Source organism: Plectrocnemia conspersa, unplaced genomic scaffold (genome assembly GCF_051122295.1).
Source record: "Plectrocnemia conspersa isolate PC_06_02 unplaced genomic scaffold, ASM5112229v1 ptg000006l, whole genome shotgun sequence".
NCBI classification, from domain to species: domain Eukaryota; kingdom Metazoa; phylum Arthropoda; class Insecta; order Trichoptera; family Polycentropodidae; genus Plectrocnemia; species Plectrocnemia conspersa.
Window position 1 is genome coordinate 20,581,774 of NW_028277170.1, and position 19,964 is coordinate 20,601,737.

At 27.8% G+C, this 19,964-nt stretch overlaps 1 protein-coding gene across 1 annotated transcript; it reads left to right on the forward strand.

Annotated features, from left to right (window-relative positions):
• Positions 1 to 4,957: 4,957 nt before the first annotated feature.
• LOC148234480 (uncharacterized) lies at positions 4,958 to 7,841 on the forward strand. The gene is made up of 3 exons (XM_088188301.1): positions 4,958 to 5,032; positions 6,146 to 6,195; positions 6,263 to 7,841. Exons 1-3 carry the CDS (start codon positions 5,015 to 5,017, stop codon positions 6,564 to 6,566), a joined length of 372 nt encoding a protein of 123 aa, XP_088044427.1. The 5' UTR covers positions 4,958 to 5,014; the 3' UTR covers positions 6,567 to 7,841.
• The last annotated feature ends 12,123 nt before the right edge of the window (positions 7,842 to 19,964 follow it).

Below are 19,964 nucleotides of genomic sequence, written 5' to 3' on the forward strand. Positions count from 1 at the left end.
GTAAAGTTGTAGAATAAGGTAATTAAAGCAGTAACTAAAATGTATCTATTGATTACAATCTGACCATTAAAACTTGACTGATTTCTCCAATATCATTTTTGACTCTATACAAAATAGTTTAAAAATTTATTACACTCGGAAAGAAAAATCTCAATTCAATGACTGATTGCCTTCCGGTTACATCAAATTTAAAACGACTTTTTATGGATAGATTCTAAACAGGCTTTCCTTTATTAATATAAAGATCTTGCTGTGAACATCGAGAAGTACTGAATCTTGAAAAATGGGAGCTACTTAAAGAGAACCTAATGTTTGTATCCTAACACTCTTAACAAAAAGACACTAGAATATATCTAACATATTTGTATATGATCCTTATACTTATAGAAGTAATGATAAACAATGCAGAGAAGTAGATTTTTAATATCATAAACATATATTTGATTACGAAATTGACGGTCAAAATCACGAAGCAAAAACGCTTTGCTTTAAACCGATTTATTTCACGGTACAATGTCATTGGTTGTGTGTTTTTTGTACAAATCGAATAGTTGCACTTTCGCGAACAGGTAGTGCTCAATTATAGACAATTACAATGAGCATCGGCAAACACAAGTTTCCCTCGCACGCGAAAATAACCGCTACTTCTTCTATTATAGAATACTTCTTCCACTTCTTCTCGCCGAGAGGCGTTTACGATTTGGCGAAGGAAAGTGCGAGCGATTTTTTTTTCACACAATGAGCGCGCCGTAAATCGATTATCTAACAATTACTCTTGACGAGTTATAGTCAGAAATAACCAGGGCTATCAATTTATGCGTTGAAATGTGAACTAAAATTTAAAATTTATTTTATAACTATACATAAATAAATAGTTAGCATTACTTGCAAATAGTAGGAAATAAATCTTTTACTAACATTACCAGTTACCATTACCATAGTTACCAATTTTATTATATTTACAAAAAAAATATTCATCATTGAGCTCCAAAGTAGATGTTAGTAGAAGTGTCAAAGAAGGTCTCTAAAGATGTGAATGCTGATCGTTGGTTGTCTGCATTCCTACCTATATATAATTTAAGTACGAAATAGCGTAACCCATAAGGTCGAAGACTAATAACTCTGCGTTGCGGGTTCGAGTCCCAGCAGTGGCAGTCGAATTTTTTTTTAATAAAAATGTCATACTTTTCTCAATCGGTAATGCTATTTTAACACAGTATGTATTACACATTGATCCGTTGGTTGAATGATGAAGGAAGAGATATTATTTTTTTGTTTTCATTATAGTAAGATGGCGAATATTATGATTTTTATGAGCGTAGTCCGTAACGTCTCAGACTAGTAACTCTGAGGTTGTGAGTTCGAGTCTTGGCAGCGGTACTCGAATTTTTATTTTAAAAAATTTCTTTATTATTAAAAAAAACTAGGCTCAGTTGCATGACATTTATTGCTTATAAATTATATTACACATAATAATTTATAATTATTAATACAGATGTCAACGATTCCCAGACTGGTAAATAATACTTACTTATAGGTATTCATTATATCTGATTGACTTACTCAGTTGGTACAGATTTACCCCGTTTTTTTTTAATAAAAATAAACAATAAATTTGCCCCATCCTACATAATATTTATTTTCCGACCCTTTCGGTAGAACGGTCAATTACAAAAGTGTTGCCGTTGGGTGTTTTTTTTTTTATAAAAGTGCCACTAATTATCCTTTGTCAAGGCATTTGTAAAAGATACTTATAATCTTTCTGGTTTAATGCGTGATTTATATGCAAAATGTTTTCATTGCAAAAAATAACTTTGTCTTAGACTTATATGTTTTTGTGATGTATTAGCATAATATTTAGATTCTCACGCCTACCGTACATTGTGAATTAAAGGAACATATTTATATATTATTTTTTATTTTCGAAAAAAATATAGTAAAATAAAAAGTCAAGCTTTAAATAAATATATACAATTATTTAGTGAACTATTTCGATATAAAAATAGTAGACGTCGGTGCGAGCGGCAGCAAGCTATGCGCTCTAAACCTTTGCTTTTTATGTTTGCATAACTCAAAACTCATTGGTTAACTAAATTATTTTTATTAGTTATTTTTAGAAGCTTAACAAATAATAATATATTCAAAATAATATTAAAAGTATATCGGGCATCGTGTTTCGTATCTAGAATATTATTTAAAAATATTTTATTATTTATAGAGCGACATGTTAATAAAATTATTATGTATATCATTTAAATCGATAAATTGTTGTTAATGAATCAGTTGTAAGTTATAAAATAAAGATTTATCAAACCACATATATGGATTATTATTTTACTACACTTTAATATAAAAGATTCTTAATTATTAAGTGAAAAACAATTTTTTAAATTAAAAATTAATTTGGAACACAAGTAAATTGAAAAAATAAATGTTTTAGATTTTAAAACATATACATATATAAAAAATGCAATTCCTTCAGATTCATAAAGTGTTTTCACAGCAGTTGTAATCTAAAACAAAACTGAAAAAACATTATTAAAATGGTTTAGTAATTACCTAATAAAAAAAGCAAACAGTATTAGTATATAATTAAATTGTGATCAATTACTACAGACTAGGTTTTCTTAGACTTACCTTTTCTCGCAAATGCATACCGTGATTAATAATTTAAAAAATAATATTAGTAAATTATTTATAATTTAAAAATATATGTCACTGATTAATAAACTTGACTTTAATGTCTGTTGTCTAATTATTTAATTTGTAGTTATTGATTGTGTTTACTTCGTCGGAACTCATTGGGCTTACGTTTGCCATGTTGCATTTAAAGATTGACAATGTAATATTTCTTAATAAAAAAATTAAATGAGCACTGTAGTTACACAATTAAATAAAGGGTCAAAAATACAAATTAAATTAAATTAAAAAATGATATACAAAATAAGATACATACAAAAATTAACGATAAAAATAGTGTTTTAAAAGTATGTTTTAAGTATTGCATTTAAAAATATATTAACAAGTATTTATTAAAAAATAAATAAGGACTTATATTTAATGGAACAAATAAATATAGTTTAAGAGTAAAAATATTGTACGAAGTTGTGAGTCTATATATTAAATTTTATAATATAATCCGCATTATTAAAAAAATATTTGTTTCATTATTAAAATAAAAAGTCACTTCTGCTATAAGATTTTAACCTAAAGACGCAGCTAAAAAACGGCCGAAATAAGGAAGACCTTATCACAGGAGATAAAAACATCAGAAATGTATATAAGAGAAACGTAAAATTTCACAATAACCATGTTTGAGGGATCTCTTCTCTAAAAAAAAGCTAGTCATTTGAACTTGTAAGTCTAATAATAAAATATAATTTATTTTACAAAATAAACAAAGAATTAATGCAAAAGAAGAAGTATTACAAATGTTATGTGGCAGTTACGACAAGCTTTACATTGGTCGATCAAACCTCATAATTTCACAAAAAATAGAACATAAAAACGCGATAAAAAATAATATGTGCTTAACCATGCTTTCTATGAAAACCACTTTATAAATTTGACACAACTAAATCTTAAAAATCATCAAGAAATTAAAAAAGGTTAAGAGATGACACGAATGCGATTCGAATATTTGGTTACCAGTCTTAAATCGAGCTAAACTAAATATTAATAAAACTCACACATTTAACACAAGATTTAATTAAAGAGGATGCAGCAGTCGAAATATGGTCCAAACTATGCCCGAAAAGATAATCACAAAATCGAAGGTAGAAACGTATATGTATATTTCAATATAACTCAATATTTTAATAGTTAAATAGTTGCAAATAATTCGTGTTCATGACCGAAAAATCACAACTGAAATATATAATACAAAATCACGATGAATCCCGAGATTAAAAAAAAATATATATATATATATTGTTTATTTTTTCACGCCATAAATATATTTAAATATGTTTGAGATCGCGTTTTAGTCTCTATATATTTCGCCAAGATACTCTCAGCTTTATCAGGAGATTTTTTTAATTTTTTTTTCTCTTATCTGTGCGAATTTAAAAAATAAAAAACCTCTTGATGATGCTTAGAGTATCTTGGAAAAATATATAGAGACTAAAACTCATAAAGAAAAAACGCGATTACGTAAATATATTATTTTTTTAATATAATATATAGGACATGACAAACGAGATAATATAAAAAATATATAGAATCCTTTATTTTAATTATTTCTGACCAATACGAATTATTATATAATGAGTATGAAAAATTCAATTGCAAAAAGTTGTTACCGTGATCACTGTTGTAAGTTTTTATAAATTTTACAAAACGCGAACGCAAATGTTTCGAATTCATTAAATTTTTTTTGTAATTCTCGATGTTGAATTCGCTTCCTATTTCCTTATTTACATAAACATGCCTTAAAAACACAAATCTGACCTAAAATCACGAATGGAAAGTGTAATTTTAAACGTGTGATATAATTTTAATTAGCGTGGATTACGTTCCTAATTTTTAATTCAACGATTAAAACTCTTTGTTGAGAGATTCGAAATTGCTAAGCAGCACTTTCTTCTGCAAATACCTTGGTGAAAATAGAGTTCAAAGTGCAAAAAGATTTATTTTTGCAAACCTTCCCACGAGATTTATTTTCCCAAACGTTCAAAAGATGATGCATTGCAAACAAAAAAAAATGTACCGCTCTAAAATTAAAATATCACGAATTGTCTTGCCAAAAAACACAATACATATTAAAAACACGATTCACTCGCATTTTTGCGCTTGCAAAAAATTATAATTAGTAGGCGCTTTTTCGGTGTGTAACAACTTTTATGGCACAGCCCTGAATGTGTGTGTGTGTATGTTACAGTAGTGATTATCCATAAACAATCACTGCGATTTTTCGCTAAAGCTATATAAGCCAATGGCGCTCGATTTAGACATGTTCATTTGCGGTTCGCACTCCGAGTGGATCGTGTCTACTGTACAACCTCCAAAAATCACCATGGACCTCAAAATTGTGGTATCGGAAATTGAGACACGCACTGATTTTATATAACGCACCAAATCGCAATTATTTACGCATGCTTGAATGTTATTATTACATTGGTTTTCAATTTTCATTTTTAATAAACAGATTAATGATTGTGTGTAAAATATAAAGAAAATTCGCGAGCATTTATTAGATTTTTATTTTAATGTTATGGTGTATTTTCATTTTAATGTTAATATTTCGCGACAAACTATTTTTTTATAAATAGCTTAATCATACTTTCTATATATTTTATAATATTTAACACTATATATTAATGCTTATTATTTATAATTTGAGGCGCGATTATTACTATAATTTGATTTTGATTTTCTCATCCAGTTATTAAGGCGAATGTGCTTTGATAACTATTATTATTTTTATATCGAATATATTTTTTATCAATTCCTAATACCTTATTTTGCATAAGTCGATATATTTTGCAACTATTATTATTTTCTGATTGATTTCGAACGTGTGATTATTATTAATATGATACATACTTATTTTAAAATTGGTTTTCAGTGACTGTCGATCCAATTATTATGATTGTTCATATTTTCAATAATGTTATTATTTATTAATCGCTTATTCTATTATATTAATGTATAATAATATCATACGCAAGAGATCTGTTTCAGACATTTTTTAAATATCTACAATAATATTTTGATGGCTTTATCTGCCATTATTAATTTTTTTGTAAAATTTAAAATTTATTTTTATAAATTATTATTGTTTATAATTAGTCATTACACTTATTGTACAATGCATAATTTATGCACAGGCTTTGATTAAAGCTCATATGCAATATATACTCTCGTTCCGGTGCGTAGTGTCCGTCTCGGTCAAATTGCTTTAATTCCCTCGACTCGGCAAATTGTCGTAAAAACCTTTTTGCCGTTTCCTAGTGAAAGTGTTTTTCACTTTTACCGCCACTGTTGCTACTGTTAATGAACTTCCCCTTGCGCCGGACTTTATTGTTTCATCCGAAGCACTTTCCACGCGATTCTTCTCGATTTCTATGCATCGTTACGATGAGAATCGATACGATAAATATGTGCAACTTTCTATTATTCATAATCGATTCGATTCGGCTTTCAGGCTCTCGCGTTGGTGGTACTGGCAGCAATCTTGTCTTCAGCCGCTGCGGGGTAAATATATTTTTTTATGCTCGCCTCTCCCTATCTACTATCATATTATATACCCTTTAATTAACAGGAAGCACAAGAAGGTGATAATCCACGTGCCCTACAAAGTAAAGAAGATCAAGCATACTCACACCGTGTACAAGACTATCCATCACCACCACGGACACGAGCACGGCCACGATCATAAACACGAACATGAACATGAACACGGACACGACCATGGTCGCAGCCACGGCCACCACGAAGAAGAGCATGAACACTTCCACCACCACGGCGATGTCCACGGACACCATTCCTTAGTACATCCGCGATTCGCCCTACCCGAAACGAACCACATGCAAATCACAGCTCCGATGTTCAATCACGGCAGATAGTCTCACACCACGACACCACCGAAAAGCAGTTGCGATACCAAATACCACCATAACATGTACTATATTGTTAAGTTTTTATATTTTGTTATGTTATTAATTAATACACCCAAAGCTGTTGCGCATTTTTTACTTATTTTTTATATGTACTTGTATAATAAATAGGTTAAAAATAATCATTTGACTTGTTACTGCGAGCGTGATTTATGTGTTGAGGAGATGTTATAAATTAACGACTTCTCAAAAGAGTCACACCTTACACTTGACATAGCTAATATGTATGTACAGACCTAATACTTCTCATTAAAATATTATGTACATGCGCTCCATAAAAATGTATCAAAATCAATTCTGATTTTGATACATAAAATTTTATATATATCATAATATTATTTCAAGAGTATAAACTAAAAAACTCACCCCTGTATTGGAACATTTTCAGATCGATCTCACTTAATACTTATTACTGCTGATTGATTCCAATACAGATTTTTGAAAAAGCTTACATCCCCATAGAACTTTAGCTCTCATTAAGATGATCGTGTTTAACGGGTTCGAATCTATGAAGATAAGATCTGAAGTAGCTTCTCGTAATTTTTTTCTTGTATAATTTTAAACAAAATTTTCAGAAATTGAATCAATTTGTTCTTTCTTGGTGAGGAAATAAATTTCGATCGCAACCCAACGTGCAGTATTTTTCTAGAAAAATAAATGTTATTGAGGAATTTCGTGAAGTTTTCTTGGTTCAGATTTTATAAAATCTCTGCTGGTATTGAATCAAGTTTAATTGATGAAATGTTTTTTAAATTATTTATGTGCGGTCATGTTTCAAGTTTATTCTCAATTTTATGACTCATCTATGGTCCCCAAATAATAATTTTATCAGTCCATTGATCTCAGTAATTATTTTCCTTTTGTGTTTTTCAGAAACAATTTTTATTTATTTAATTATAATACTTCCTTTAATTTTTTTTTGCATTTCTGATAAAATGATGAATAATTAGTATAATTAATTCATGTTTTATATTTTTCTGCAATTGTTCATTAGTTCTTATCCATTGTTGACTTTTATCCGGATTTTTTAGTCTTAAGGAACTTCTTTCTTACTTGAATCACTGTCATTTTATATTTTCCCATTGACGCCAAATACTATCTTTGGCCATATCTCAAAGTCTTGTATAGCTGTATTTTAGTTATTCTGCATATGTATGTGTATATAAGTTTGTTGGCTAAAATTTTGTCTTTTTACATTAATAATAAATTCCAGATACGCAAACCTATCATTTCCTTGACTTGCACTAGTTTTTATCTCCCACATTTCATACATTGTAGCTTAATTTTCATAACAGCATATGATTGGCAATAATTTCACTGACTTTGTGTATGTTGATCATTTTCCTATTATTTTTTAAAAATTTCGAATAAGTTAAAAAGTTTTCGGATTATTGCTTTAATACATATAAATTTATTAAATAGAATTAAAACTATTATATTTCCAACTGATCCAACTGAATGAATAAATATATATATATATATATATATATATATATATATATATATATATATATATATATATATATATATATATATATATATATATAAATATATATATATTAAAAATAATTGTATTTAATATTTAATTAGCGTTCATGTCCTTTAGAGTCTATATATATTTCGTCAAAATTGCTTTGGCATCATAAGGAGCATTTTTTTGTACACTTTTTTTTAACACAGTTTTAGAATTATTTTTTGGTTTTTATATCAAAAACACTCTTAAGATTGTTATCTAGTCCTCAATTGCCCTGCGGATAGAAACGTACTGAAAAATATTCGATCGTTGTGTATGTCCTGATGATACCAAAGTAATTTTGGCGAAATTTTTAAACTCCAAAGGGCCTGAAAATGTAAATACAATAATTTTTAATATACATTTTGTTTAAAAATAAAAATAACAATTTACAAAAAAATATATATATATATTTTAAGATGTTTATCTAGATGTTCATATTAGTTGTCAATTATTTTAGGCTCATTTCATACATGATATGTTAGTGTAGATATAAATAAAATGTTATCTATCCCTGGCGATGCCTTCGGGCTGGGCACGCATCTGGCCCCGGATTCCAACGCAGATAGGAAACGCTGTCTGTAAAACAATCGGTCGGCTGTCAGCGATTGATTTCCCCCCAGAGCCACAGGATTATCAAGATGTCCAACAAATTAGGTACTGCTATGAGGAGCAATAAAAGGAATTACGTTCCGTCAGTTATTTATAGCTCCTCGAAGGGCGACCAGACTCGAACATCGTAATTGCAAAACGAAAACTACGAAAATATGATAGAAAGTGACAAAGCAAAAACGGTCACGGTACATTTGACGGCAAATAAAGGAGTGGACGTGTAACTAGAAAGAAACATTCGCTGCCTTTCTTTCCGAGACAAATTGCTTCAAGATCATAAGAGACGAGAGAAATTTCTGCCTATTGCTCGATTCGATATGATTCTAAATTTTAAGGGTTTAAAAATTAAGCGAAAAGTAATAACACGTAGATCTGTTCGCAGTACAGTTCAGAATGTAACGGTCAAAGTAATGCTGTAATAAGATGCCATGGTTAAAATGCCAAAACATCAATAATGATTATATAATACTAAGCTTGTAAATATTTTGATTGTACATTATTACAGATTAAAAATTGTTTTTAAATTATAATATTTAAATCGATAATTCAGAATCAATAAATGCAGAATTAATAAATCAAAATTAATTTTTATTATTTTACGCTGCAATTTCTAATTAAAAATAATATTTATTGTACCAAAGAATATATTTATGAACTTGATAAGTCCACAAAAATATCTATATAGCTTCATCAATATATTCATGGACCGGTCAAAAAATAAACTTATGATTTTCTACGTAAGATGAACAGGTGAAAAAAATATATTTATACAAAAAACTAATTAATACTAAACGTCATTTGAGTTATCCACACAGTTGGTTAATATTGTATACTTGCTACATACAAAATTAAGAAATTAACATTTAAACTTAATGATATAATATTGTATTAATATATCTTTTAGTTGTAAGTAATAAAATGTTAATAATGCAATATTCATTAAAACGTAAATATGTATCCAATGACTTATTATATTATTGGTCTAATAGGTTGTCACTTTTATATGCAATAATATTCGAATAAAAAAAGATTTATAAAATGTCTCCTAACACTGATTATACAATAAGTATTAAATTAAATTAAATATCAGAAACAATAATGTTAGGTAATCTTTAAATAAATGTTGTTTTTCAATGAAATAGAAAAATGTATAATAAAACTTTTTCACACCTCTCGGTCAATTTTTTAATTCTAATAGCATTAAAGGTAATATGTTTTGATTTAGAATATTTCTATAGCCCTCTTTTCACATCGTCTGTATTTTTAATTTTATTTATCTAGAAAATGTTGTATTGATTGAAATAAGTGGTAGTCAAAGGAACAAATATTTTCTATTTAATTTTTTTTTAAAGTATCTTCGACTTTATGAATATTTAATAATTCACCTACTACTTTACAAAAAAATCATATAACATACATTTTTTAATAAGTCGTTCACTTGGTAAAAATTGTGCCATCGTGAATTTTAAGAACCATTTTATTAAATCTCTGGAATGTGGATTCTAGATATGCATCAATAAAGACATAAACTTATTTATTTTGTGTTAATAGCTTAAATAAATAATAGTCATTTAATTAAAATATTAATTTAAATAAAAAACAAGAATAATTAGCATAAGTTTGACTAAAATATATTTAGTAAAATATGTATATTTTATTTATCTGATGGCTTAAATAAAAATTGTGTAAAAATTACTTAACAATGCCACTTTATCATTAAAATATGAAAAATTAAGTAAGTCTATATTTTTTGTCACTTCGATCAACGCTGCTTAAGTTTACATATCAACTCATTAAAAAAAACCAGATAAATCCAGAATATCTAGCATTACTTGATGAATTTAAGTAAAACATACAATTGATATATTTTTTGTGTGGCTAAAATTTAAAGCAATCTCAAAGTAAATATACAAAGCACAAAAAGATGTATTTAGCCCTTAATTGAATAATTGATTTAAAACACTCCTAAATTTATTATTAGCATTTTAAAGACAGGGAAGTCTTTGTGTCTTTTACTGCTATACAAAGTTCTAAAAAGTTTAATCTTTTAATGACTATTTCATAATTTTTAGTTGTTTGATTAAAGTTCAATATTATATATAAAGATTATCGATTATTACCAAAAAATTTATTCAATACAGAAATTTCCCACATTTTCTTGTAATATTGTCATAATGATTTACGTGAACAAGTTAAAGATCAATTTTGGCAAATTTTTTTTAAAGCACAACGTTGCTGTAAAACTATTTTTTTCAGGTACTTGAATTTGTTGCAAGGAACGCATTGAATTTTGTGACATGACTATGACACTTTCATTCACAGCATTCTATAATTTGGAATCATTTGATTGAATAATAAAGTTCAGAAAAGGGGCTTGAGATACCTTCATAAGAGTATATTTAATTATTATCCATTTTTGTATACCAGCGCCTTTCTTTTATAAGCGATGGGGTACGATTCGCATATGGTTTGTCGTTAAGCATTTATTTCAATTATTAATAGGTGCTGTCGACAATCAAACTATTGTTAAGAAATTCTAATATTGTGTCTTATTTTATTGGCCGTTAGATTCAGAATGTGTCAGCACTAGCCAACTCACCTATTTATGTTGCCATCTGGCTCCTTAAAATACTGGTATGTATTGCACATTAATTGTCAGCTACGGTTCAGTGTGTTTTCTTACTTTTTTTTATGTATTGTAACGCATTAAAATAACCTGTGCTAAGTTGCAAAAATGTATATTGAATGTAAATAAATATATAAATACAAAAATATTTTTTTTACTGATCCAGCAAAATTGGCACTATTTCAAAGCGAATAAAACATAATTCGCTTCCATTTTAAGTAGTCTTTAGACTATGTATATAAATATAAAATAAATATAGTAGGTAGTTATGAGTAAAAGTGGTAAAACCATTGGAATTAAAATCGTAAAGTAGTTCCCATCGCAATGTGTGTATAGAGATCGATCGAAAAGTGGTCCGACCTGATTTTTTGTTGGGGATTTTACGAGTGTTCGGAGATTACGGTGATTAGGTGGTGGAGTGAGTGAGACGTCGGGCCCTTTTTATGATGTATTAAGAAGCGTATTTTATTGACCCGGCGGGGGTGTCCACGAAAAATTACACTCACACACGATAATAAATGCCTCTAATTGTCCCGCTGTCGGGGTTACACGCACTGCGCGCCGTCGATTTATTTTTATTATTTTATGTAAATATTAAATCGGTCCATTTTTTAACCAAATCACAAAACGATTTAACAATTTTATTGTAAAACGATTTTTTTTGTACCTAGCGACATCGACGCTTGGTTACTATCGAAGATTTTTAATCTAAAGATCTCAACGCGCGGTCATATTTCAAACCTGACTACAACTACAAAATGTAATGTAAAATTTATATGTATTTAAGTTTAACTGTCTTTTAATTAAACAATAGCAAATAAAATAGTTATGCGATATATATTTTACAGATCTTTGAATTTGCAGTGCTTCTTAAACATCACACTGATATCTTTAGTGAAAGAAGGCTTTTTAAAAATAATCATCAACATATATAACATTTAAAAAGTACGTACAAAACTCATTTTACTCATTTTCCATAAAAAATTGAGATCCTCCTGTAAGTCAAAAAAATCCAAATTTGATTACAGTCTTTTAAAAATATTCTTAAAAAAAGTCGCAGCATATAATAAAAAATTCAGCTAAACATTGCTATTTATAAGTCATTAATGAACAATATAAACAGCATCTAACCCAAGTACAATGCAGTAGAAGTATTATATTTTTCTTAAAAATTATTTTTATACTTAACAAAACAATATCTATCAGTCAAATAATTTATAAATAACTTCATGAGATCTTTAGAAAATCCGAAATTAGATTATTTTTGCACTAGTGAATCGTGATTTACTATATCAAATGTTTTTTTCATTATATGTATATAACAGAGAGTTCAACACCAGAGTCCAATGATTTAAAAAAAATAGGTTAGTGACAGTAGATTAAGAATGGCGGAAGACATTTGCTTAAAACTGCTAAAATTTATCAAATATATTAAAATAATCGCCAATGAACCTAAAACTCCTTATAGTTATTATCATCACATTAAAAAAAAATATTTTTTGGGAATTCTGATTTTAAGAAAATCACCCTATCAAAAATCAACTTAAGAATTTGACAAGGTGCTAATTTTAATATCAAAAAATACAACTATTTTATTGATTGATATAGGAAAAGCTTTTGGCATTACGGTTTGATTCATAATCTAATTATCTGCTACACTAAATACGTTCATACATAAGTAATAGAAGTTTTTAACAAAATAATGAACTATGAAATATTTTAATTTGGTTCTTAACTTTGTCTTGATTGTTCCTACTAGTAGTGTTTTATTATATCTAAATTGTCAAAGTTTTTTTAACAGTACTGCTCTCTTTTTTGGAAAACATTTTACAATACCTATAAAATTGCTTAGATAAACGATATTTTTAGACTTGTTAACAAAGCTACAATCATGCATTTCATTTAAAATGCAATTCAGAAAGAAAAAGGTTTTTATTCCACATCATAATAGTATTTAAAATTCCACCCTTAAAAATATATTTTAATTTAATTTTTATTTTTTAATTAAATATTCCATTGTAACCTGACCAGATATAATGAATACCTATTAGTAAGTATTAACCGCCAGACTGAAAGCCTTCGAATCGGTGACATCTATATTAATAATTATTAATTAGTATGTGTAATATAATTTATAACCAATATATGTCTGCAACTAGGACCGGTCTTTTTTATGATAACGATTTTTTTATAAATAAAAATTCGTGTGCCGCTGCTGGGGCTCGAACCCGCAACCTCAGAGTTACTTGTTTGATACGTTACGGACTACGCTATTCTATTCATATATATATATTGTCACTAATAAAATATTTTACCCCAATTAAATTAGAAATAGTTTGTAATATTCATAAAAAAAGTAAAAGAAAAAATCTGAATACTATAATAGCATATGAAAGAAAACATTAATCTTTGTTTTGAGCTTGACAATAGTGTATATTCGTTAAAGGAAATCTATGTGTCTAGAAACCGCATTGTTTATATTTCATAAATTCTGGCGATTTCTAATTCTGGATGTTTTCATCGAAATTTAATCAAAAAAGCGCCATTATGTAGGATCATCTACATAATTACATGAATTGAAAATACAATAATTAATTACAAATAGCCAACAATTTTTAATGTAGAATATATGTATGACATAAGTTAACCCTTTGCACTCCAAAAATTTTTCATCAACTCCAATTGATCAGTTTTCAAATATGATTTATAAACATGTTTTACAGTGCATTGAACGAAATTGAGCGTCTTTCTACTTTGATATGATTTTAGATGGATATAAAAAAAACTAGAGTACATGTTTTACTAACCCTACTCTTGAAAAAGGACGTGTCAATCTTGACGCCTCCTCCTGTATGAGCCTAGTCCGTACGGCGAGAGGTGAAAAGTAGCCATAAAAGGGCAGCTTTGTCCGTCTACAAAATAACGGTTTCCGAACAACCACCTAACGGTATTCCCGGTTGGTGTTGGTGAGCATTTCCAAATTAATATCGATATAAATTATATTTATTGCATTCGACGTTTGAAAAAATAAAGCACGATCTTAATGAAGTAAAAGGGAGATAACCCTTCGCCCATGTGTGTGAACTTTTTTAATTGTGTTCCGACGTTTTTATCTGATCTCAACCCGTAAGCGGACTGGCCGCTCTTCTAGGACCCCTTCGGTTCGAATCGAGAGACTCGGGGATTGGCTTCGGTGGGCGAACCGGACCCTGTGGCACTGGAAGGGTCAGGTTGAGTGCCGTAATGGGTCTCATTAGGTTTCCCACCGCAAAAGGCACGACTCATGTTTATGCATGAGGGAGCAGGGTGGCCACCGGAAACACTATCCCGTCCCGTAACCGATACCTCCGATTCCATCTTAATTACTAGACCCACTCCATCATATCGCCTGCCAGATTCATCTTGGTTATGTCAATTAGCCGCGTCTGGCCTTTCTTCTTTCATTCCTCTCCAATCAGATTTTAAACATCACCATAATTCTGCCAAATGAAGAAGAAAAATCTACGCCTACCGAATAAAATTAAGTCATGACGAACTTTATATATAATATTTATACAGACATTTCGTTCACATATATATCTTTATACGCATTATTCCAGCTCTTTCAGAAAGCTCGTTAAAAAGCTGAATGGCTTGTGCTAGCGTAGCGTTATTTAAACCAGTGTTCTTCAACCTGTGGTTGCGGATCAAGAATTTATTGCCGGTCCGCGAAACTTTCAGGAAGATTCAGGGAATTCTTACTGTAGCGACCACAGCCCCGGTATCTATCATAATTTTTTTGTCGATATCTCTTGTATTTTTTTTAAATTAATATTAAATAGATATTGTACATTTTATTATTTTCATTATATATCCTGATAGTGCTAAAGCTAAAGAAAAAAAATCACTATCAAATACAAAACAGCAATGAAACAGAAAAAAATGAATTCATGTAATTTTTAATAAGTGAATTGATATCGAACTTTAATTGCATTTTTGTAATTTACATACATATATACTAAAATTTAGCAATAAAGACGGTTGTTAAAATCAACGTATAATTTTATATACGCTGACTGTTAACCTGAAAGACCTGGGCTCAAATCTCATATATTGGTGGATTTTTTTTTTAATTTCTATCGGGATTTATGATTATTATAAAATTAGATAAAATAAATAAAATTCTATGTAACATTGACTATGATTGAAATATTTAAAAAAAATCAATATAATAAAATATTTATCAGAAACTAAAGAAAAAAATATTTTTTACTAATTTACACTCTGTCTAGTCAAGATCTGTAAGTATGTGTATCTGGTTAATGCCGGTCCTCGGATATTTTTTCTCATTTCCGTGGATGTTAAAAGGTTGAAGAACACTGCTTTAGACGATCAACAATATGAAACGCAATCACGAAAAAAAATTGATGCACATCGACAAATTTTCGACACCGCCCTCAAGAACAAATATTTTATTTAGTATGTGCGATATGAGTAAGTTGAAAACAATGTTTCTCAACTGACTTAATAACTATGAAATGTATACTCTATTACCAGTAATATTTAGTTATATTTTGAAACGCATATTATTTTAACTATACATAAATTATTTAACATAATATTTTTTTTAAATAATATTTCGCGAAACCTAGTGTGATTTCGTGAAATTTTTTAATAATATTTTTTGCTATGAAAATAACAATGCTCTTTAATTATTAGTATTTAAAAACTTTTTTTTTAAATTAATACAGAAAAGTGTATTAATTATTATTTTTACAGTTTTTTTTAATTACTTGTAATTTAGAAAAAAAATATAGTAATTGTTAGATTACTACTTTTTCTATACAATGCAACATATTAATTGCTCTTATTAATCTCGATGCTTTTTTACTATTTTTATTTTTGGTATAGGCATAATAGTAGCCCACTAATCATGTGTATTGATGACTACTATAGAAACGACCTTAAATTTAAATTCTTAAGATTTTAAATGCAATTTATTAAAATAATTTATTCCAAACTTGAAGGATGTGTAAATCATTGGCAGATCTAATTTTATAATTATGTAACTGTTTTCTGTATTTAAATTTAATATTAGCATTTTTTATAATATTTTTCTAGAAGGAAAATTTTAGTTTTCATATATGTCTTTTGTGTGAGCATCGAAAGGCAAATTTAACAATTTTTTATAGTTCTATTTTGAATAACCTGAAGTAATTTTAATTTTAATTTACTTGTAAATCCCCAAACACAAAACTTACATATATTTTAGATGACTATGAAGATGTGCCTAATAAATGTTTAATCTAATTTTATACGACGACATTGGTAATATTTTTTTATTATATAATCAATATGGTTATACAAATTTATTTTTTATTTAAAAGTAAACCTAAAAATTTTACATTATCACTTTTTGTAATTAGAGAATTATTTACAGTGATTGTAATATCAAAATTATCAGTGAATAATATATGAATGTTTTTTGTTTATTCTCATTAATTCACTAATCTTCTTAATTTAACTTTTATGAATATTTAACTAGTTGTGTAATATGTAAAAAAATCAGTGGCTTATCTGTGAGATCATTGTGCTTTAAGATATGGACGAAGATTTCGTAGCTTCATTTGATATATTTAACTTCTTTATTTGTATAATTTATGCTTGTAATACATTATTTATATTATTAAGCAACAAACCTAAGTAATTACATTAATCTACTACATTTTCATTTTTTTAATAATTTTAGGCTGATTAATTATAGAGAAAAAAATCGCGTATTTGTTATATTTAATTTAAAGATTTATAAAAATAATTATACAATTTCACACCATCGAAAAAAAATTTAGATACAATTTTAATGTATAACTAATTAACAGTTTTCACACATCTATTAATGAATTTACTCCCACGAAATGGTTTACATGGCAGTTTTGTTTCAATGTTGAGTGCCCGTGCTAGCGAAGTGGATTTTAAACCGAACATTTAACGCCCTCACTTCCTGTAGGTGTCACAGCAGTAAGCACCTGAATGCAGATCAGCAAAAAATCTGAAACTTTCGCAGATCTACCTTATTAAATTGTTCACGTGTGAAACCACTGTCTTAATTGATGTGATAGTACAGGTAATTCTAAACAAAAAGGAGCGTTCTCTATGTTCTTTCTTTATTGATAAAAGTAATCTTTAAAAAAACAGATTTTAGTAGGTTGATAAATAAAAGATTGATATTTATAGAATCAAGAACATTATTATTTCTTTTTTAAGCTACTAGACTAATAAATATATTATGCAAAGAAGATTTTTATAAAAATATTGGTTAAATAGATATAATTTAATTTATACTTTCTCTATAAACGAATTCACAATTACAAGTACGAAACTCTGTTTCAAATATATTTTACATTTGTACTATAGTTATTCAATAAATTTTAGTGAAATACATTATTTATATTAATATCGATTTTAAGAAAAAACACCTTTCATTAAAAAATACAATAACCATTCAAAAAATGCACGCTTATATAAAATGTTATTAGCTTTTCACTCTTTAATTGTATCTTGAAAATTTTACAATAGACTATGATAATAGGTAATCGTTTTTTTAATTTAAGTTTTATCTGTGCCGTGTTTTGGCCATTAATATCTGAGTATATGTGTTGGTGCTCTACATTTAACTATATCAATTTTTAAGCTATGCAATAACGGTCACTAAAAAAATTTGTGAATTGCTAAGTGATACATTAGATAACAATATATCTGTAGAAATAGAAACAAAATCGCTACCCATCAGCTGACCAAGAAATTAATCTAAACAGTGCATAGATACATTAAAAATATTGGGAAGGCTTGGACACAAGGATACAAGTTTTTACCTCATTCTTAAGACCTTTCTTCTTCTAATTACTATTAATAACAATCAATGCAACACTTCCTAAACATGAAAAAAAAAAAAAATGCAGACTGGGCTATCGGAATATTTTAAATTAAAGCCTCCTACATTGTATGGTAATAAAATTAAAAAAATGACCGAGAGCTGGGAAAATGTTATATCTACAAAACGTAATTTTGTATCATAAAAATTATAATAAACATCAATCAAGAAATGACATCTATTTTGCGATTACCAAATATAATAAATAGTGAAAATCGTATCGATTTAAATCTAAATTGTATATTTTAAGAATTTTTAAGTGCGAAAAATATTAGTTTTAAGATGAAACAAAAATGTTGTTCTTGACGTATAATTTATAATTTTACGATATGTAAGTCAATATTATTTTGCAAGGTATGTATGACGTGCTTTATTATATTCCTAAGATTATACTTTATACATTTAACTAATATTTAAATTTAAATGCTTATTTAAAAAAATATTTCTTTACTTCTAATGTTATAATTTAATACCTTAATAAAATAGTTATCACGTGTACTTAATAAATTACTTGATAGTAAGGCCCTAAGAAATCAATTTCTAAAACAAACTCAAAAAGCAACGCAAATTCAAGAATGTGTTTTCGCGACGACAAAAAAGCGGAGATTGTCGGTAAAAGTTTGGAACGACAATGGTTTACCCACAAAAACCCATAAAAGTTGATAGCGCACTAAAAATCGAACATTAAAATGTGTGACATTTAGAATTATTACTTTGCACTCACTCACTTTAATAAAAGAGAAGGAGCGGCTCGAGATTGTATGATTTTGTACTTAAAATTTATGTATAAGTTTACCTACTTTACTTTCCATCTTTTATACTTTAACATTAAAATTCAATTAAACTCTTTTAAAAATTCAGTATTTAAACAGACATTCCACAACTGACTAAGATTTAATTTTAAATAAATTTAAAAATATGTATCATTAAAGAATTAGTTCAATATAAAGTTGCTTCATTTATTATTAAAAATAAAACGAATAGGCATTTGTAAAAATATTTTATTTCATTCTATCGTATATTAATTAAAATAGGCAATTTAAGGGTATATTTTTTCAAAGACTATTTTATATAATATGAAGGACATGGCTGATAACTAGAAGTAAATTAATAAGCAGCGACACTGCAATTATTCCATATAAAATAAAATAGTAAATCTTAATTAAATTATATTTTTACAAAATAAATTGTAAGCATCGTGCCTTAGCAGGTGTTTTTTCTGTTAATAATTAATGCTTATTGAACCCTACATTTATAATGATTTACAACAATTGATTACTTTACGTATCTAAAATATTTATTTATTTATCATTAACAACCTAAAATAAGATCAGTACCCACGCCTAAAAATATACATAATTATATTGAATTTACTCCGTTGATTATTAAATTAATTAATACAAAAATAAAATAAGAAAGCAGTGGCAGATAAATAGATTTCCGAATTAAGACTTTAATAATCAAACTGACATGATATTCGTGAGAAAATTCAGATCATTAGAAACGAAACACGGTCGCGTAAATTTTAGAAACTAAAACCAGCAGATAATTCATGATGAAAAATAATAAAATCACTTAAAAATATACGCATTGATATTCCACCGCTAAAAACTGGAAATATCAAAGCTGACACGGATCAGGGCAAGGCAGAGATGCAATTAAAAATAATAATATGATCCCTCAAAA

Coding starts and splice junctions, on each gene's coding strand:
- LOC148234480 (XM_088188301.1), top strand. Junction 6,196..6,262: donor TTGTCTTCAGCCGCTGCGGG/GTAAATATATTT, acceptor TTTAATTAACAG/GAAGCACAAGAAGGTGATAA.